Below are 22,063 nucleotides of genomic sequence, written 5' to 3'. Positions count from 1 at the left end.
TGCCGCTCCAAAGGAATAAAATCCGGTCAAACCGGACGTTCGTTTGGAGTCGTGCGGTGGAGTTGGCCTAACAACAAAGTATGCGGCAGAGACGCGTGAGACAAACGAACTGTGTGTGAAATCATGAACGGCTGGCCTTGTCTCCCATCATTTCCTCCCGCGGCATCTTGCTTGCGCAATTGATCGGTCATGAGAGTTCGTCGCCCCCTCGTGCGCGTCTTTGTCGAGTACCGAGCGGCAAGAGCTTCAACAAAGTAGGCATTCGCATGAACACTCTGACGGAGTCCTACCGCATCAGTCTTTTTCAGTCTCTTCTTTTTGGAACTATTCCTTTTCCTTTGACGGTTGGAGAGAACGTGTAGATCCTCCGATCTAATCAAAGTGGTCGCTTGCGAATTCATTGCAGCAATGGCGACAGCTCTTGCCAGAATCGTCGCTTGATATTTCCTTGTTGAAACTTGCAGCCTCCAAACTAAAGTAAAGGAGTTGTATCCAGAGCAGCGACGGCAAGGCAAAATTTGAGCACGCCGGCTCACCTCGCAAGCTGCAGAGATGCTTCTTACCTTGATCGCCGTGCTCGCTTCGGCGTGGCCCGCGGCGGCAGCGGCATCGCAACCACCGAGCGGAACATGCCAGCGGCGGTGCGGCGACGTGGACATCCCGTACCCGTTCGGCATCGCCCGCGGGTGCTACCTCTACACGGGCGAGAACGACGTGACCTTCGGCCTCACCTGCAACCTCACCGCCGACGGCACCTACAGGCCCTTCTGCTTCGAGGTCGAGGTCCTGGGCGTGTCCGTGGCCCGCGGGCAGGCGCGCGTCCGCAACGAGATCAACCCGTGGTGCTACAACGCCACGTCCCGGTCCATGGACGGGGGGAGCAGCATGTGGACGGACTTCTCCGACTCGTCCTTCATGCTGTCCGACGAGGACAACCGGTTCACCGTGGTCGGGTGCAACTCGCTCGCCTACGTGAGCTCCAAGGACGCGTCCCAGTTCGCGACGGGCTCCACGTACATGACCGGGTGCATGGCCACGTGCCCGGGCGCCGGCCGGCTGGAGAACGGCTCCTGCTCCGGCATGGGCTGCTGCCAGGCGGCCATCCCCAGGGGGATCAACTCGTACGACGTGGTGTTTGAGGAGAAGTTCAACACCACCGCGATCGCTAACTTCAGCCGGTGCAGCTACGCGGTCCTGGTCGAGGCGGCGTGGTTCGACTTCCGCACCACCTACGTCACCGCCGGCGACTTCATGGCGTCCACCGGCGGGAAGGTTCCGCTGGTGCTCGACTGGGTGGTAGGGAAGGTGACGTGCCGGGAGGCGATGCGGAACACCACGGCCTACGCCTGCGTCAGCAGCAGCAGCGTGTGCGTGGATTCGAGGAACGGCCCGGGATATCTCTGCAACTGCTCTCGTGGGTACCAAGGCAACCCATACATGCAAGGCGGCTGCCGAGGTCTGCTCTTCGTCTTTTTCCTATTCCTATCCTACTCGATATTGCCGAGGTCTGCTATAAGAAATTCAGATTTGGTTTTTGCTTTTGCAGATATTGACGAGTGCGGCGATGGTGGAATCAGTTACCCGTGCTCTGCTCCTGGTACCTGCATCAACACCCCGGGAGGATTCAGGTGCGCTTGCCCTGACAAGACAACAGGCAACGCTTATACTGGCACATGCGAGGCCAAGAAATCTCAACTTGGAGCGCACATTGCAATTGGTACGCCATTTGACTCCATTTGACATTTCTCTGCTCTCCCAAGAACAAGAAGTATGCTCCCTGAATTCTTTCAGACGTGTGAATCTTAATTTCTAGCACACCTTTTTAATGCAGGTGTTAGCATCAGCGTAGTTGTACTGGTAATTAGCATGTCCTGCGCCTACCTGATCCACGAAAGGAGGAGCCTCGCCACCGTAAAGCGGAGGTACTTCAAGCAGCACGGAGGCCTCATGCTGTTCGAGGAGATGAAGTCAAAGCAAGGAGTGTCCTTCACGCTGTTCACCAAGGAGGAGCTAGAGGAGGCAACCGGCAGATTCGACGAGCGAAATGTGATCGGGAAGGGAGGCAACGGCACCGTCTACAAGGGCACCCTCAAGGACAGCCGAACAGTGGCCATAAAGCGGTGCAAGCTCATCAACGACCGGCAGAAGAAGGAGTTCGGGAAGGAGATGCTCATCCTGTTCCAGATCAACCACCGGAACGTCGTCAGGCTCTACGGCTGCTGCCTCGAGGTGGAGGTCCCCATGCTCGTCTACGAGTTCGTCCCCAACGGCACCCTGTACCAGCTCATCCACCGCCACGGAGCGCGCGCCCCCCTGCCCCTGGCGACGCGCCTCAAGATCGCGCACGAGGGCGCCGAGGCGCTCGCGTACCTGCACTCCTGGGCCTCGCCGCCGATCATCCACGGCGACGTGAAGTCGCCCAACATGCTCATCGACGACGGCCACACCGTCAAGGTCTCCGACTTCGGGGCCTCCACGCTGGCCCCGACGGACGAGGCCCAGTTCGTGACGTTTGTCCAGGGCACCTGCGGCTACCTCGACCCGGAGTACATGCAGACCTGCAAGCTGACGGACAAGAGCGACGTGTACAGCTTCGGCGTCGTCCTCCTGGAGCTGCTCACCCGGAGGAAGGCGCTCAACCTTCAGGCCGCCGAGGGCGAGGAGAAGAACCTCTCGTCGCACTTCCTTCTCGCCGCGAGCGCGAGCAAGCTGGACGAGATAGTGGACGCCCAGATCGTGGACGAGCAGAGCATCGAGGTGATTGAGCAGGTGGCAGAGATAGCAAAGCAGTGCCTGGAGATGGGCAGCGAGAGGAGACCCTCCATGCGCGAGGTTGCAGAAGAGCTTGGCGGGCTAAGGAGGCGTCTGCTTGCGCAGCATCCGTGGGGCCAAAAGAGTTCCGAGGAGACGGAAGCCTTGCTTGCTGTTGGGTCGCCACCGCCAGCAAGCAATTGCTCCGAGATTGAGCTTAGCAATGCATATGTCAGCCTGGACGATTCTGCGTATCTGGGAGTGCAATCCCCACGGTGATACCATTTTTTCTTGCTTCCGGCGAGCCCCGGACCCTCCTGGATCGAGTTTTGTGAGCATACGGCCAGCTGTCGTGTGCTTGCGTATGCACGTTTTGGTAACAAAGAAATGGTCACGTACTAACATGATGTTTGTGCACGTTTACTAGTTTTTAGATGAACGTATACAAGGATTTATTTTTTTGCATAAGGTGTAGTAAATACTCCCTCCGTAAAGAAATATAAGTATGTTTAGTAAGACTGGAACAATGCACGTGCGCTGCAATACATATTTCTCTGTTTCAACATTAACCATTTGTAATATATATTTTTCATATCCTCATGTGTATTAACATTGTGGGCTTAATTTTACTGTTATAAATCATTCTGCTTCCAAGGCCTATGAATGATATCTCATTGATACCAAGGCTATCTTAGGGGAAGAGCTCGGCTATAAGCAATCAAATCCTTAATTCCAAGGCCACCCAAGGACTTAGGTGCACAAATGTACTTCTAGTTCACAAGGAATTAGAAGATAATGGGCCATCAACATGGACTCTATATTGTAATTGTACATTTTACCAGGACAAAAAAAATGGAACAGACAGAACTATGAAAAATATTTGTCACTCTTTTCTTTTCATGTCATTTCAGCATCTATCATGAGAGTATAATGTGTAATTTTAGAGCGTGGATGCATTTAACATCATTGTTACCTTCAGCGAAACACATGATTATGTACCTATGCCTTCGCACACCCTTGCAACCAAATTGATCCTTCATCAGAGGCATAATTCCATGAGAATTAGATTTCGGATGTATATGTTGTGTTTAAACCTATGATTCGTTCATCCCCTATTTGCACGTTCATATGCTAGCCATATATAATGTGTTTATAGATAGTCGGTATCTAGGGCTACGCATGGAGGCGGTAGGAGATGTCTTGGAGTATACGTCAAATCTTCGGCAAACATGGTCTTGATCATCCCTAGACATGTAGCTTCTGGAGTCTTGACATGTCTTGCCATGGGCCTATCCGAAGGTTATGGGCCGACCAGCTTAGTACCCCCTAATCCGGGACACTGTCAACGCCCACCTAATCTTTTTCATGGCACCCTCTTTTCTTCACACCATACTTTCTCACGGACCGCCAAGGAGGACTCCCCCGCCAACCGCCTTGGTCCCATCCCCACCTGTTTGTGATGGTCCGCTACAGTTGAATGGCCTTGCATGGCCACGGAACAACAAAAACATAGTGATCAAACAACTATTCTAATTGCGAAATGTGCGTCGAACATGACAGCCTATGGTTACCATCCCTATCTCCACTCTCTATACTTACTTCATACTTAAAAAAATAAGTAATGTTCCTTTTTCTGCAAGCAGATACCTTCATCCAACTTTCCATGTATGTTGATAGCCCCTTCAATCACCAATAATATGGTTGTCGTGTATAGCGAGGCAATAACCATTTTTTTCTTTGCAATAATGGTTTTATTCTTTCCTTTGTAATGCATAATAACTCTGCAGTTACTATTATGTGATCACCTTCCTAACCAAGGTCGCAAATCAATCTCTAATAAACCAATCTCAAATATATACCGATCTCTAATATATGGTTCATTAATCAAAATTATTGTGGAACCACCAACATATTTGTATACCCATAGTAATGCACGGGCAATTACCTAGTAACAACAAATTTACTCACTCCCTCCCGCATAGGCAATCAACGGGTCTATTCAACCACGTACTCCATGCAAGATGATAAAGCAACATCTTCGATCCTATCCTCTCTCTCATCCACTATTTAACCAACGACAACATTTCCATTCAAGAAGATAACAACATCTTTCCTATCATTCTTCTCCACCTTTTTTCTCGCCACCACCGGTGAGCCCACTTTTTAGAATCTTGTAATTCTATTTTTTATAGATTCAAAATATTCTTTTGATCTCTTTATTGGCGATCAATTATTTGAAATAGAACTTAATAGGTATGCCTTAAAACTAAATGCCATGAAACATGAGCCCCAGTGAGTATAAAAATAAAACAACATTCAACATAAATAGAGCAACACTTTTTTTTGCAGGGACATTACATGTGGTGCTACACTCACGTGGGCAAAGTTAATTGAACAACTAACACGTATATGAGTTCATCCGTTATTGGGTAGATAGAGCACAAGGGATAAGTGTTGATTTTTATTGCATGTTAGAGGAAAGAACTTAGTCTTATACATGTATCATTGCACACAAAATTTCTTAGGGCCATGGAAGCGCAGTGGGTCCCGACCCTTACTGGCGGGAGGGCACTGAGATTTCCCTCCATCAAGTATGAGTCATAGAAAAATTTGAAGATACGTTCCACCATCCACTTTCCACCCAAGCACACCAGCAATTTTTATTACTCATCCCCATGGTTCAACTAGAATCCAACCAATTGATCAAAGACACATGGAGGTACACTTGGCAGAATAGCAACTACTCCTCTAGGAAAATGTATAAAGTTCTACAAGGACCTAGCCAATGTCATCAAATATTTAAGCAACTTTGGAAATGCTCAACTCAACTCCGGCACAATATTTTTTCTGGCTCCTTCTATACGACAAAGTGAACACGAGAAACTTATTAAAGAGGAAATACGTGTATCTGGAAGACTACAGTTGTGTGCTATGCAATGACAAGGTTGAGGAAACTTTAATGCAACTATTTTGGGACTGCTTTTTTGCTAGTGGCTTTGGAATCATATTATTCCTCAAATAAAATGAGGTATTTCATGTTATGATGAGATCTACAACAACTCCTCATTGCTTCCCAAAGAGATCTCTTCAGATATTCCGCTTATGGGCTGCTGGGGTATTTAGTCCGTCCATAATGACAAAATCTTCAGGAAAGCCGCTCCACATATTATGGGCCGAAAATACTACCTTCAAGAGGGAATTAAGGGGGCAGCCTTAAGAGCCAAAACCTCTATAGTTGATAAGTTTCAGTTCTGGTTAGAGAACAACTTGTAATTTGGTTGATCATGTTTCAGAGCTATTGGATGAATGCCATGTAATTGTTCGGGCTTTGTATATTATTTTCTTTGACTATTAATATATTACCATAGAACTATTGTTCTACGGTCCAAGGTTCGAAAAAATTTGGCTACATTGTTTTTTCCTACATTCCCTGTTATAAGACATTCTAACTTTTTCAAAATCAGATTTATGTAAACACATTTTAGCGGAGTAAATAACATAAAACTACCATAATTCGGGCTAGGGTTCCAAAAACTACCGCTTATTGAAAAGTTCCTACACCTAGCACAGCTATGGTTTTTTATTTCGAAAACGTACTTTGCTGCATTGATGACTATATTATTAATTTTAAGGGTGATTATCACAGTTCAGGTCGACTCGTCAGGTCTAACATGACATAAAAATCAACAACATTAACTTTGACCGTTAGGTTGAACATTACAACAACTGGGACATACATCTTGCACTCAACAACTATTTCAGATTAGGAGTAAGCAAAATTTTTATATCATGTATTTAGATACTAACCATCAATTCTAAGAGTTAAAGACCACATGTGTATTCCTCAAATTAGAAAAGTACATATAATTGGGGAAGGACCATTGCCCCCCTCCCCATACAAAATGAGAAAATAACAAATGTTTTTGATGCAGCTTGCACGCATATCTAATTAAAAATTGAGAACATTAATTCATAATTTAAACATCTGGTTAATTCGTGATATTTACATTAGAAACATCAACATCCTTTTACACAGCGGTGGAGGACATTTTTTTTAAATGGGACGAACTCTGAAGCAACTTTTTTATGCAAAACCAAAATAGTCAATAGACACCGCAGACTAATATTTGTATGTGATCTCAAATAGAGTAACCTAATACAATGAAAATGCAAACATACTTATATGAAAACAACCTAAAGCATACTCATAATGAAGTTCTAGTCACATCTAGAAGACCCATGTAATGGAGGCGCCCTATCAAATTTTGGAAAATTTCCTTAATTTTAGCAAGATCAAAAGTTTAAAATATTGCTCGCATAATATAATGCACCATCAAAGAATTCCATCATAGTCAGGAAGAGTGCAATCTTCTTGTTGTGTGCATTTATTTTGGTTTCACTAAAGCAAGAAACAAAAGAGTTCAAATGGCATGAGAAGTCATCTACTATTCCTCTCAGTGTGTTGCTTCCGGCGATCATAAGCAATGGCATGAAAGAAAGGTGTGCAAGCTAATGAAATCTTTGTATGGCCTGGAACAAGCTCCTAAACAATGACATGTGAGGTTTAATACAACTTTGGCATCTGCTAGCTTTGTTGTTAATGAAGTTGACAAATATGTATACTATCGTTATGGTGGGGGCGAAGGAGTTATACTTTATCTGTATGTCAATGACAAACTGATATTTGGGACCAACCTCAAAGTAATTGATGAGGTCGTGGCTTTTCTATCTCATAACTTTGAGATGAAAGATCTTGGTGTGGCTGATGTTATCTTGGATATCAAGCTACTGAGAGATAATGAGGGTGGAATTACATTTCTACAATCCCACTATGTTGAGAAGATCTTGAGTCGTTTCGTATATTTGGAGTTCAAAACTTCTGCAACACCATATGATCCTACCATGCGGATTCGAAAGTTAGAAGGCATGACTATAGATCAATTGAGATACTCTCAAGTGATTGGTTCAGTCATGTACCTAGCTTGTGCTACTCGGCCTGACATCTCATTTGATGTGTGCAAATTGAGCGGGTTTGTTTTCAATCCGGGAGATGTGCATTGGCATGCTGTTGCAGGAGTGATGCGTTATTTACAAGGTATCGTGAACTATGGAATTAACTATTCTGGGTACCCGACGGTACATGAGGGTATAATGGTTAGAATTGGATATCTAATACTTATGAGAAGAAAGCCACAAGTGGATATGTGTTTAGACTTGGTGGTGGTGTTATTTCTCGAAAGTCTTGCAAGCAGACGATCTTAACGAGATCAACTGTGGAAGCAGAACTCACAACATTAGACACATCATGTGTCGAAGAAAAATGGCTTCGAGAGCTTTTGATGGATTTGTCAGTGGTTGATAAGCCAATCCCGACTATCCTTATGAAATGTAACAATTAGACAGCTATTGCCAAGGCAAAGAGTTCAAAGGACAACATGCAATCCACAGAGCATGTAAGAAGATTGAAATTTGTCAGGCATTCAAGAAACTCCAAAGTAATAGCGTTGGATTATATTCAAATGGCTAAGAATCTGGCTGATCCCTCTACAAAAGGACTATCACAGATTGTGATAGAAGATGCATGGAGGGAGATGGGCATGAGACCCACGTAAGTTTTCATGGGAGTAACCCAACCTATGTGATCAGATATCTCGTGAATTATGACCTGGAAAAACAATCTAGCGGTCAATCGAGGAGAGTATCCTTACTAACCCACTCCGTTGGAGGTGCAATACTGTTGTAATCTTTACAGCAGGTTTAATTTTGTCTTAATGTGTTTCAAAGCTTGTTTAAGCAAGATTCTATCTTACAGAGCGATTTTTGGAGGAACACACCTATGTGAGCCCGACTGTAGGTCACAATATATACGATTGGGGAATCTCTATGAAGCTCATGAACAGGTTAGGAATATGACTAATAAGCTCCACCCGTGGGGTTCAGCCTTCGGTAGCCACGTACTAGCTGACAATTGGTGAAACTTTTGCATGCCAAACTAACAATTCAAGGCATAGTCCTTTGTTTAGTTGTGAAGAAGTCTAATCCGACTGCTCTAGGTGGAAGTTCAACTTAACAGTCTCCACTAAAAAATTTGGTATATCAAAACATTGTTTGAAACAAATGACAAACTAATATTTCTTGAGATCTGGTGGGGGGTTGTTGAATTATAGATGGGCTTTGGCCCATATAAGGCAATAATCCATGGTAAATCTCTAAGGCCCATTTAGGCCCAGTTCTTTTGGTCGATTCTTCCAGAATCTTGAGAATCGGGCCTCCCCCCAGCTTCTTCCAAAATCTTGAACAAATATTTTTTTACAATCCTAGCTACTTAGCATGTAAACATCTAGGACTGTCAAAAAAATATGGATTCAAGATTCTGGGAGAAGCTGGGTGGAGGGTCGATTCCTAAGATTCTAAGATAATCGGCCAGAAGAACTGGGCCTTAGGTGCATGGCAAGTGGTGAGAAGTTTAGTACCATACTGCTACAGTAGTCAGAGTGAGAACCCTTTATAAAGGATGTTCCACCAATTGCCATTGGGAGCTTGGGAAGAGGAGTGGTACACGCGTGCTCCTCTCCGCCCTCCTCGCCTCGCTACGCCTCACCTCGCTTCGCCATGACACGTGCACCGCATGTTGCGGTAATGAGCCGAGCCAAGTCTTATTTTTGCCAGTCAAGAATGGTTAACTAATTGTGGATTAATTTTTGTCATTGTCCAAGACGTTGGACCATGGGCTGTTTGCGGACTCGATCGTGGGCCTAAGCCCAGGCCATATACCCGAAGGCCTATATAAGGAGTCGCTGGCCTGCGGAGTGAACCCTAACTCACTCACTCCCTCCTTGCACAACCCTAGCTCATCTACTGTTCCTCTCAGTGCTGCTTCCGGCAATCCCATCCCGACGACCGTGTGCACGGTTTGTCAGGGGAGCAGGTGCCTTCGAAACCCCGTCATTCAAGATCCTGCATGTAAGAACGACGATAAAGTTTTTGGGGAGCGTCGCGGTGCGACTGCTCCCGATCAGTCCCTGTCTTCATCCGGCTTTACTTCTACCATGCAATGACTCCATGGCCGGTGACGCTGCCGCCAAGAGAAGGTCGCGGCCAATGCTCAAGCTGCTATTCCTGCCGTCGTGTTGGCCTGGTCAAGTGGTGGGTATGATTCGTTCATTCCCTATTTGTTCGTTCATGTGCTAGCCATATATATTGTGTTCATAGATGTTTTAGTTCTGCATACTGTATGTGCTAACATGTTTAGGTATCGGTATGAAGTGCATAATGTGATTTGCATCTTTATTATCTACTCGAGGATTAGATTAATCGATAATGTGCTAATATTTGTTTGGACCAATGGATATAATTATTTTATGTCCTATAGTATATTTATCATGGTGGCATGAAGGAACTCTTCAATTGGCAATGATAATAAATCTTTATAAGGCATGATTAGATAGTAAAATGTTTGCCTACGAGGTGCTTGCATGGTGTGCTGGCACAAAGATACCGGCAATTCAGTCTCGAGGGACACGGCATCTGACGAAGCTCGCACGCACGCACACACGTGTGCCTCGCGAGCCCGTCTTTGGTCGACAGCATACATTGCTCCGAATTGTTGAGCAACAGATCATAGTCTATGATGGCCATGGGACGACGAACATGTGTTTTCTGTCCGTTTCGGCGGGGCTCCGGGTCGCAGCTTCGTCGTTACGGTGACGTGCGCGCGTGATACTTTTGACATTTCGGCTGCATAACTTCACCGGCGTATGTAACGTCGAAGTCCATCGATCCTGGCGTTCTCAGTGCGCACAAGATTCAGAGGATTCTAGGTAAAGAAATGGTAAACTATATTTCTAGGTAAGAAATAGGGTGCCATACATAATGCGGATCGTGGGAATGGATTGGCGGTAGACGAATCACAGATGAACCCAGCCAGCTCGGAACTCTCCTGATAAGCCGTTCTCCTTGTGACTGACTCACCAGAAATGTAGTGTCTGTCAACGGAAAAGCTGACTATTCTAGTGAAGCGGGGTGCCGAGTCAATTGGGAATGAACGCGTAATGACTGGATTCAGACTAATTTAAACATGCGGATCTAATTCTTCACACTACTTTTGTAGTAGCTAATGAGGACTTTGCGGCGTTATCAGCGAAGGCTGACATTCTTGATGATGTACTAGTATTAAACTGCACACTGTAATATTGCGTGACCGATTTGGTATCGAAGAATGAAACGGCTCCGAAATTCTGAGGGTGGCGGCGAGAGACCTGCAGGATAATTCCTCGACACCGACTAGCTTGTCGCCAACGGATTTGTCCCGTGCTCCAGGCCAAGTGCTTCGCGATCAAGGTGGTTTTCTCATCCATGTGTCTGCATCCACTTACAGATAACGGGGCACATCTGTCGGGCTGTCCGGTCCCGTTATGAACGATTATACATAATAATAGCACTGAATAATTGAATAGTTCATTGGCAAAAAAAAGAATAATTGAATAATACTCCCTCGGTCCTTTAATGTAAGATGTTTTTGCATGGAGAGGGTACGGTTTCATCTTGTCAGAAGTATCAATTCTGTTCAAACGTCGAAAGGACACTCATGCTGAACGCTGGTATGAAGTAGCAGAGCAATCGATCCTTTCCGGCACCCACTCGTGTATGTTGCTTTGGCCTGAAGATCAACGTGCATCAACCACCACATCCGACTAAACACGCCCCCATCGGAAACTTCCACAACGCCCGTGTGTGTCGTGTAATTAAGTCAGGCCGTGGCTGCTGCGTGCAGGTGGGACATGCTACTATGCCGTTTGATCGTGTCAAACCACACCATGGGCTTCATTCATTTAAACCTCGATTATTAGTTCACAGTAATCGCAGATTAACACTCCCCCTCCGGGCTCCGGCCATCCTATCCCATTCCCAGCTACACCGCCCGTGTCGCGCATGCGCAAGGAAGAAGATGATCCTCGCGGTGCTGATCGCCGTCCTGGCATCTTCTTCGGCGCGGCCGGCGACGGCGGCGACGGCGATGCAGCCGAGGGACACGTGCCTGCGGCGGTGCGGCGACATCGACATCCCGTACCCGTTCGGCGTGGGCAGCGGGTGCCACCTCGAGACCGGGGACTGGACCTTCTCGCTCAGCTGCAACCGCACCGGCGACGGGCGGCACCGGCTGTACAACTACCAGATCGAGGTGCTGGACATGTCGGTGCGGCGCGGCCAGCTGCGCATCTACAGCCTCATCAACCCGTGGTGCTACAACGCCACCACGCGCGCCATGAACGACCAGAACAACTGGTGGTACAACATGGACATCACCAACTTCCGCATCAACGACGCGCTCAACCGCTTCACCGTCATCGGCTGCAACTCGCTCGCCTACATCCGCTCCCTCAACGACACCGCCGACCGCTACATGACCGGCTGCATGGCCATGTGCCCCGGCGTGGGCCGCCTGGAGAACGGCTCCTGCGCCGGCGTCGGCTGCTGCCAGACCGCCATCCCGTCCGGCCTCAACGGCTACCAGATCTCCTTCGAGGAGAAGTTCAACACCTCCGGCACCGCGGGATTCAGCCCCTGCAGCTACGCCGTGCTGCTCGAGGCCGCCGCCTTCGACTTCCGCACCACCTACATAACCACCGACGAGTTCATGGCCGCCAACGGCAGGCAGGTGCCGCTGGTGCTCGACTGGGCCATCGGGAACAAGACGTGCGAGGAGGCCGGGCGCAACTCGTCGGCCTACGCCTGCGTCAGCAGCAACAGCGAGTGCATCGACTCCAAGTACGGACGGGGCAAGGGGTACCTCTGCAACTGCTCCGCCGGCTACGACGGCAATCCCTACCTCCTCGACGGCTGTCAAGGTACACGTCTTCCCTTGTGTTGGTTGCTTGTTTCCACTGCCGCGAGTTCACTTCATGGTGATTCATGCATGCCCGGCCGTTTTGATCGCCTTGTCCTCGCAGATATCAATGAGTGCCAAGACGAACGGTACCCCTGCTCTGTTCCGGATACGTGCGTCAATACCATCGGAGGATACAGCTGCGTTTGCCCTGAGAAGACATCAGGCAACGCATACAACGGAACATGCGAGAAAGACAAGTCTCAGATTGGGTGGGAGATCGCCATTGGTAAGCCATCGATGTTATTTCTGGGGTTCCATTGATTTTTTCCTAAGATAATTGGTGTAACGTCCATTCGTACTGATTGCCGCAGGAGTCAGCATCAGCGTGATCGTACTGATAGCCACCGCTTCCTGCGCCTACATGATCTACGCCAAACGGAGGCTGGCCAAGATCAAGAGAGAGTACTTCGAGCAGCACGGGGGCCTGACGCTGTTCGACGAGATGAGGTCGAGGCAGGGGCTGTCCTTCAAGCTCTTCACCCAGGAGGAGCTGGAGGAGGCGACGGGCAGGTTCGACGAGCGCAACGTGATCGGCAAGGGGGCCAACGGCACCGTGTACAAGGGAACCACCAAGGACGGCGACCTGGTGGCCATCAAGAAGTGCCGGCTTGCCAGCGAGAGGCAGCAGAAGGAGTTCGGCAAGGAGATGCTCATCGTGTCCCAGATCAACCACCGCTACATCGTCAAGCTCTACGGCTGCTGCCTCGAGGTGGAGGTCCCCATGCTCGTCTACAAGTACATCCCCAACGGCACCCTCTACCGGCTCATCCACGGCCGCCGCGACCGCGACGGCCCGCGCATCCCCTTCACCGCCCGGCTCAAGATCGCCCACCAGACCGCCGAGGCGCTCTCCTACCTGCACTCCTGGGCCTCGCCGCCCATCCTCCACGGCGACGTCAAGACGTCCAACATACTCCTCGACGCGGACTACACGGCCAAGGTCTCCGACTTCGGGGCGTCCACGCTGGCGCCCACGGACGAGGCGCAGTTCGTCACCTTCGTGCAGGGCACCTGCGGGTACCTGGACCCGGAGTACATGAGGACGTGCAAGCTCACCGACAAGAGCGACGTGTACAGCTTCGGCGTCGTCCTGCTGGAGCTGCTCACGTGCAGGAAGGCGCTCAACCTGGAGGAGCTCGAGGAGGAGAAGTACCTCTCGTCGCAGTTCCTGCTGGTCCTCGGGGAGAACAGGCTGGAGGAGATGCTAGACCCCCAGATCAAGCGCGAGCAGAGCATCGAGGTGCTCGAGCAGGCGGCGGAGCTGGCGAAGCGGTGCTTGGAGATGCTGGGCGAGAACAGGCCGTCCATGCGGGAGGTTGCGGAGGAGCTTCATAGGTTGAGCAAGCTGGCCCAGCATCCATGGGGACCGCCGGATTCTGCGGAGCTAGTGGAACTGCTGCGTGGATCACCGTCGCCGACCACGTACTCTGGCCACTCTGGGTCTGGGGTAGAGCTTAGTAGCACTAGGAATGTCAGTTTCACTGACACGGCGTACATAGGAATTCAGTCCCCGCGTTGATGCCCGGTGCAGTTTGGGTACATACACTCGTGTGACAAATCCTCCTGTTTTTTGCTCTCCCGATTGATGCAAACAAGAATTGAAGCATTTTTTCACCTCCACTCCCCATCTGTACGTTTTTGACATATTTTTACCACATTTAAAAGTATTGACACATTTTATCTGGCATGGTGATGTGGGTTGGGTCAGGCTACGTAAGGCCATTTCTAATCGATCCATAATAAATAGTGAAGTATCCGGTGGAGTAATGTAACCAAAATTTTAAACCATGTTTTTATTAAGTAAAATTTTGACAGAAATAAAATTTTATATTATATTAGGTCTTTTATTAATTTCAGAACCTTTTCTGTTTTTCTGTTTTCAAAAATCCTTCCTTCCATATAGAAACTTTTGAAAATATTGTGGGTTTTGAAAATTTTCCTTAACCCTTTTATTTGACTTTTAAAATTCAGTAGTAAATATTTTCATAATAAAAATTTGCCCAAAATAATTGTTTTAATGGTATTTTCAAACACTGAAATGCTTCTGTTGAACTAAAAATAATTCGAATAACTTTTATAAAATGCCACAGAATTTTTGAGAGTTCATATGATGCGTATAGATCACTTTTGTGCAAAAATCCATCTTGGTCATTTGAAAATTTTGAGCACAACTTCCATTTCTCAATTCTGGTCCAATTTGAGCATTGGACTACAACCCCATTTTTCCTTACTCAAATAATTTTGAAAAATTTCCACCTCATAGTCCTTCCAACCAAACCCTTGAGTCCAGAAAATCAGCTCAATTTGCATCTTGGAAGCCCACTAAATGTTTCCTCCAAGTTTGGGTCCAGAACTGAATTCCACCAGCACTTGCACTTGCAAGATTTTCCTTTTATCAAACCAACTCCACCACCATCTTTAGCATCCAAGGATACCTCCACCTGCCAATTCCCAGGTCTAAATTTTTTTTACCAAGGTCACCCTAACATTCGGTCGAACATCTTGAGCTCATGACAAAATTGGGCAACCTTTCTGAACTCCATGTGACAGTAGCACCTCCTGCTAAACTAACTTTTCCATCATCCTTGTCATCGAAACTAACACTATCCTGCGAAATCTCATCTGGATTGGATCACTGTAGCCCTCCCTAGCATTTTGCTGAACACTCAGCGTGCACGTCCAGAGCATGAGCAGAGCGCTCATAGTGCAGGCTTTGGCATTGAGCTGTTGTTGCCTCTCTACTGCTACCCTCGCTCGTCCCGATCTTCATCTGGATCCCCATGCTGCCCCTGAGCCTTGCCGACATCTGCTCCTGGCCACTAGTGTCGGCTAGCATCGCCCTGCACCGTCCAGCACGCCGCCGTGTCGGGCAAGCCACCGCCCAGATGCATGGCTCGCATCTGAGCCACTAGAGGCCGCCAACACTTACTCCACTACCCTGTAGCCTCTCTGTCAACCCGCCGTCCACCACCGGCCTCACCACCGATCACGGGAAGCCATCAATGGCCGCCACCGCAAACAACTCGGGGACGGTACCTCCCAAGCCACCTGGCGCGCATTTTTTTATCAAAGAAGGGCTTGCCCCCTTTCGATTTTCATTACTGAAAACCATCACGATATCCAACAGAGTTCTGAACAAACGCCCACTACAGCGACACTAAACGCTGCCAGGTTCGAAACCGAAAGACCAAAAGGTCACGTTGAGAGCTAGCCACAGCCAGCCCCCCCACACTGCAGCCAACATCCAGCTTACTAGGAATCAGTCTAGAACAACCAGGATAACAAAATAAAAGAAGCCCTGAAGCTAACAGCCACTAAAACAAAGCAGCAATATCCGGATCCACAGCAGCAACAGTTCCAGCCTCCAATCTAGCGACGTTAATTTTCCATCCTTGCCTGGCTGTGAACACCTCATTTGCTGCCCGTTCTAGTGTTCTTGCTCCTAGCTCCAACATTTTTTTTGGTGTCTCCTTTATCTGCAAAATAGACCAGTCAATCAACCATCTGCACATCAGTTTGGCAATATATAAAGGATCATTTATCCTTTTTTCTCAAATATAATCGCATTTCTGCTTTTCCAAATAGCCCAGAACAGGGTAGAAACCCCTACCATGACCATTTTCTTATCATCTTTGTTGAATTTTTTAATCCAGTCTCCAAAGAAATCTTTTACATTTAGAGGGACAGTTTTTAAACCACACACACATCTAACCAAACTCCATAACAGAGAAGCCACAGAACAAGAGAACAAGAGATGGTCAATTGATTCATTTTCCCACAGAAAACACAATCTTTCCCTCCCTTCCATCCTCTTTTTAATAGATTATCTCTAGTTAAGATCCTTTTTTTATTGACTAGCCACAGAAAGACTTTTAACTTTGCTGGTACCTTAACTTTCCACAAGTACTAGTAATGATTTTCCTATACAAGGACCCCACAGAAAACTTATGATCAGCAGTGAGGGTCCAGGAAATTTTATCAGCCCCTCCCTTCATAGGGATTTCTTCACATCTTTTTTTCAGGTTTTTCCATAGCCCAAGGGTCTCCCCATGCAAAGTTCTCCTGAATTTGAACCCATGCCACCCTTTTTGGATAGCTTCTTCCACAGTAATTTTGTGGTCAAAGCATATGTCATATAATCTGGGATAAGCATCTATCAGGGGTTTGTTATCCACCCAAATATCTTTCCAAAATCTAGTGTTCTTTCCATTTCCCAATTCTTTTTTAACCATTTCCCAATTCTTTTTTAACAAATTTATAAAAGATCTCTTTGATTTTTATCAGGATTGTCCGGAACTGGGAATCTCCAGGTTTCTCACTAACTAATGCTAGAAAGCCTCCTTTTCTATATTTTTCATCTAATACATCTTGCCAAAGCCCTTTTTCAGTTTCCAACTTCCAAAACCACTTAGCCAGCAATGCTATATTCATAATTTCCAAATTAAGAATCCCTAAGCCACCTACAGCTTTAGGTAGACAACATTTTTCCCATTTAACTAGGTGATATTTTTTCACATTTTCATCTTCCTGCCAGACTAACCTAGCCCTGAAGAAATCAGCTTTTTTAACAATCCCTTTTGGGATTGCATAAAAGGACATCATGAACAAGGGGATATTGGTGAGACATGCCTGCACCAGAGTGATTCTTCCAGCAATGGACCCCAGCAACTTCCCTTGCCAGGAGCCGCACCTTTTTTCAATTTTATCAGTTACACAGTTCCAATGAATATTTCTAATCCTATTTTCTGACATAGGCATTCCCAAGTATTTAATAGGAAGTTCCCCCATTTTACATGTTAAAGTTTCCTGATATATCATCTGTTTTTCTTTGGCTTTGCCAAATAACAATAATTCACCTTTATGGAAATTTATTTTGAGACCAGACATCTGTTCAAAAGCCCCCAAAATAAACTTGAGGTTCTTCACACTTTCTATCTCATCTTTGATCAGAAAGATGGTGTCATCAACACATTGTAGCATGTTTATTCCCTTATTATCTCCTGCTCTCAGCACCCCTTTGACACCTGTGAAGGAAATATGCCCTAGAGGCAATAATAATGTTATTATTTTATTTCCTTATAACATGATAAATGTTTATTATTCATGCTAGAATTGTATTATCCGAAAACATAATACTTGTGTGAATACATAGACAAACTAAACGTTACTAGTATGCCTCTACTTGACTAGCTCGTTAATCAAAGATGGTTATGTTTCCTAACCATAGACATGTGTTGTCATTTGATTAATGGGATCACATTATTAGGAGAATGATGTGATTGACATGACCCATTCCATTAGCTTAGCACCCGATCGTTTAGTCTGTTGCTATTGCTTTCTTCATGACTTATACATGTTCCTATGACTATGAGATTATGCAACTCCCATTTGCCGGAGGAACACTTCGTGTGCTACCAAACGTCACAACGTAACTGGGTGATTATAAAGGAGCTCTACAGGTGTCTCCAAAGGTAAATGTTGGGTTGGCGTATTTCGAGATTAGGATTTGTTACTCCGATTGTCGGAGAGGTATCTCTGGGCCCTCTCGGTAATGCACATCACATAAGCCTTGCAAGCATTACAACTAATGAGTTGTTGAGAGATGATGTATTACGAAACGAGTAAAGAGACTTGCCGGTAACGAGATTGAACTAGGTATTGAGATACCGACGATCGAATCTCGGGCAAGTAACATACCGATGACAAAGGGAACAACGTATGTTGTTATGCGGTCTGACCGATAAAGATCTTCGTAGAATATGTAGGAGCCAATATGAGCATCCAGGTTCCGCTATTGGTTATTGACCGGAGACATGTCTCGGTCATGTCTACATTGTTCTCGAACCCGTAGGGTCCGCACGCTTAAGGTTTCGATGACAGTTATATTATGAGTTTATGAGTTTTGATGTACCGAAGTTAGTTCGGAGTCCCGGATGTGATCACGGACATAACGAGGAGTCTCGAAATGGTTGAGACATAAAGATTGATATATTGGACGACTATATTCAGACACCGGAAGTGTTCCGGATGATTTCGGAGAAAACCGGAGTACCGGAGGGTTACCGGAACCCGGGAGAAGTAATGGGCCATATGGGCCTTAGTGGAGAGAGAGAAGGGCAGCCAGGGTGGGCCGCGCGCCTCCTCCCCCTGGTCCGAATTGGACTAGGAGAGGGGGGCGGCGCCCCCCTTTCCTTCTCCCTCCCCACTTTCCCTAGTAGGAGTCCTACTCCTACTAGGAGGAGGACTCCTCCTTGGCGTGCCTATAGGGCCGGCCGGCCTCCTCCCCTTGCTCCTTTATATACGGGGGCAGGGGGCACCCCTAGACACACAAGTTGATCCACGTGATCGTTTTCTTAGCCGTGTGCGGTGCCCCCTTCCACCATAATCCTCGATAATATTGTAGTGGCTTAGGCGAAGCCCTGCGACAGTTGAACATCAAGATCATCACCACGCCGTCGTGCTGACGGAACTCTTCCCCGACACTTTGCTGGATCGGAGTCCGGGGATCGTCATCGAGCTGAACGTGTGCTAGAACTCGGAGGTGCCGTAGTTTCGGTGCTTGATCGGTCGGGCCGTGAAGACGTACGACTACATCAACCGCGTTGTCATAACGCTTCCGCTGTCGGTCTACAAGGGTACGTAGATCACACTCTCCCCTCGTTGCTATGCATCACCATGATCTTGCGTGTGCGTAGGAATTTTTTGAAATTACTACGTTCCCCAACAGTGGTATCAGAGCCTAGGTTTTATGTGTTGATGTTATATGCACGAGTAGAACACAAGTGAGTTGTGGGCGATATAAGTCATACTGCTTACCAGCATGTCATACTTTGGTTCGGTGGTATTGTTGGACGAAGCGGCCCGGACCGACATTACGCATACGCTTACGCGAGACTGGTTCTCCCGACTTGCTTTGCACAAAGGTGGCTAGCGGGTGACACTTTCTCCAACTTTAGTTGAACCGAGTATGGCTACACCCGGTCCTTGCGAAGATTAAAACAACACCAACTTGACAAACTATCGTTGTGGTTTTGATGCGTAGGTAAGAATGGTTCTTGCTTAAGCCCGTAGCAGCCACGTAAAACTTGCAACAACAAAGTAGAGGACGTCTAACTTGTTTTTGTAGGGCATGTTGTGATGTGATATGGTCAAGACATGATGCTGAATTTTATTGTATGAGATGATCATGTTTTGTAACCAAGTTATCGGGCAACTGGCAGAGCCTTATGGTTGTCGTTTTTTGTATGCAATGCAATTGCCGCTGTAAAGCTTTACTTTATCACAAACGGTAGCGATAGTCGTGGAAGCATAGATTGGCGAGACGACTACGATGCTATGATGATGATCAAGGTGTCGCGCCGGTGACGATGGTGATCACGACGAGTGCTTCGAAGATGGAGATCACAAGCACAAGATGATGATGGCATATCATATCATCTTATATTGATTTGCATGTGATGTTTATCTTTTATGCATCTTTATCTTGCTTTTGATTGACGGTAGCATTTTAAGATGATCTCTCACTAATTTTCAAAGTGTTTTCTCCCTGAGTATGCACGTTGCGAAAGTTCTTCGTGCTGAGACACCACGTGATGATCGGTGTGATAGGCTCTACGTTCAAATACAACGGGTGCAAACAGTTGCACACGCAGAATACTCAGGTTATACTTGACGAGCCAAGCATATACAGATATGGCTCGGAACACGGAGACCGAAAGGTCAAGCATGAATCATATAGTAGATATGATCAACATAGTGATGTTCACCAATGAAACTACTCCATCTCACGTGATGATCCTCCATCTCACGTGATGATCGGACATGGTTTAGTTGATTTGGATCACGTAATCACTTAGAGGATTAGAGGGATGTCTATCTAAGTGGGAGTTCTTTAGTAATATGATTAATTGAACCTAAATTTTTCATGAACTTAGTACCTAATAGTATCTTGCTTGATTATGTTTGATTGTAGATAGATGGCCCGTGCTATTGTTCTGTTGAATTTTAATGCGTTCCTTGAGAAAGCAAAGTTGAAATATGATGGTAGCAATTACACGGACTGGGTCCGTAACTTGAGGATTATCCTCATTGCTGCACAGAAGAATTACGTCCTGGAAGCACCGCTGGGTGCCAGGCCTGCTGCTGGAGCAACACCAGATGTTATGAACGTCTGGCAGAGCAAAGCTGATGACTACTCGATAGTTCAGTGTGCCATGCTTTATGGCTTAGAATTGGGACTTCAACGACGTTTTGAACGTCATGGAGCATATGAGGTGTTCCAGGAGTTGAAGTTAATATTTCAAGCAAATGCCCGGATTGAGAGATATGAAGTCTCCAATAAGTTCTATAGCTGCAAGATGGAGGAGAACAGTTCTGTCAGTGAGCATATACTCAAAATGTCTGGGTATAATAATCACTTGATTCAATTGGGAGTTAATCTTCCAGATGATTGCGTCATTGACAGAATTCTCCAATCACTGCCACCAAGCTACAAGAGCTTCGTGATGAACTATAATATGCAAGGGATGACTAAGACTATTCCTGAGCTCTTCGCAATGCTGAAAGCTGCGGAGGTAGAAATCAAGAAGGAGCATCAAGTGTTGATGGTCAACAAGACCACTAGTTTCAAGAAAAAGGGCAAAGGAAAGAAGAAAGGGAACTTTAAAAAGAACAGCAAGCAAGTTGCTACTCAAGAGAAGAAACCCAAACCTGGACCTAAGCCTGAAACTGAGTGCTTCTACTGCAAGCAGACTGGTCACTGGAAGTGGAACTGCCCCAAGTATTTGGCGGACAAGAAGGATGGCAAGGTGAACAAAGGTATATGTGATATACATGTTATTGATGTGTACCTTACTAATGCTCGCAGTAGCACCTGGGTATTTGATACTGGTTCTGTTGCTAACATTTGCAACTCGAAACAGGGACTACGGATTAAGCGAAGATTGGCTAAGGACGAGGTGACGATGCGCATGGGAAATGGTTCCAAAGTCGATGTGATCGCGGTCGGCACGCTACCTCTACATCTACCTTCGGGATTAGTATTAGACCTAAATAATTGTTATTTGGTGCCAGCGTTAAGCATGAACATTATATCTGGATCTTTTTTGATGCGAGACGGTTATTCATTTAAATCAGAGAATAATGGTTGTTCTATTTATATGAGTAATATCTTTTATGGTCATGCACCCTTAAAGAGTGGTCTATTCTTATTAAATCTCGATAGTAGTGACACACATATTCATAATGTTGAAGCCAAAAGATGCAGAGTTGATAATGATAGTGCAACTTATTTGTGGCACTGCCGTTTGGGTCATATCGGTGTAAAGCGCATGAAGAAACTCCATACTGATGGACTTTTGGAACCACTTGATTATGAATCACTTGGTACTTGCGAACCGTGCCTTATGGGTAAGATGACAAAAA

At 46.5% G+C, this 22,063-nt stretch overlaps 2 protein-coding genes across 2 annotated transcripts; both read left to right on the top strand.

Annotated features, from left to right (window-relative positions):
* The first annotated feature begins 342 nt into the window (after positions 1-342).
* LOC125513882 (wall-associated receptor kinase 2-like) lies at positions 343-3,267 on the top strand. Its single transcript, XM_048679094.1, has 3 exons — positions 343-1,456; positions 1,547-1,717; positions 1,832-3,267. The coding sequence occupies exons 1-3, from the start codon at positions 553-555 to the stop codon at positions 3,028-3,030; spliced, it is 2,274 nt and encodes a 757-aa protein (XP_048535051.1). The 5' UTR covers positions 343-552; the 3' UTR covers positions 3,031-3,267.
* An 8,109-nt stretch (positions 3,268-11,376) lies between these two features.
* On the top strand, positions 11,377-14,254 carry LOC125513880 (wall-associated receptor kinase 5-like). Its single transcript, XM_048679093.1, has 3 exons — positions 11,377-12,599; positions 12,702-12,866; positions 12,952-14,254. Exons 1-3 carry the CDS (start codon positions 11,540-11,542, stop codon positions 14,157-14,159), a joined length of 2,433 nt encoding a protein of 810 aa, XP_048535050.1. The 5' UTR covers positions 11,377-11,539; the 3' UTR covers positions 14,160-14,254.
* Positions 14,255-22,063: the final 7,809 nt, after the last annotated feature.

This window comes from Triticum urartu, chromosome 6, assembly GCF_003073215.2.
Source record: "Triticum urartu cultivar G1812 chromosome 6, Tu2.1, whole genome shotgun sequence".
Lineage (NCBI taxonomy): Eukaryota > Viridiplantae > Streptophyta > Magnoliopsida > Poales > Poaceae > Triticum > Triticum urartu.
The sequence above is the reverse complement of the archived record's forward strand: the minus strand, read 5'-3'. Positions and strand labels throughout refer to the sequence as shown.

What these genes read in the sequence shown, in the direction of transcription:
- LOC125513880 (XM_048679093.1), top strand. Translation starts at nt 11,540, where the DNA reads ATGCCGTTTGATCGTGTCAAACCACACCATGGGCTTCATTCATTTAAA. An exon ending in CCTCCTCGACGGCTGTCAAG is followed by an intron (nt 12,600 to 12,701) that starts GTACACGTCTTC and finishes TTGTCCTCGCAG; the next exon opens with ATATCAATGAGTGCCAAGAC. An exon ending in TGGGTGGGAGATCGCCATTG is followed by an intron (nt 12,867 to 12,951) that starts GTAAGCCATCGA and finishes TGATTGCCGCAG; the next exon opens with GAGTCAGCATCAGCGTGATC.
- LOC125513882 (XM_048679094.1), top strand. Translation starts at nt 553, where the DNA reads ATGCTTCTTACCTTGATCGCCGTGCTCGCTTCGGCGTGGCCCGCGGCG. An exon ending in CATGCAAGGCGGCTGCCGAG is followed by an intron (nt 1,457 to 1,546) that starts GTCTGCTCTTCG and finishes TTGCTTTTGCAG; the next exon opens with ATATTGACGAGTGCGGCGAT. An exon ending in TGGAGCGCACATTGCAATTG is followed by an intron (nt 1,718 to 1,831) that starts GTACGCCATTTG and finishes TTTTTAATGCAG; the next exon opens with GTGTTAGCATCAGCGTAGTT.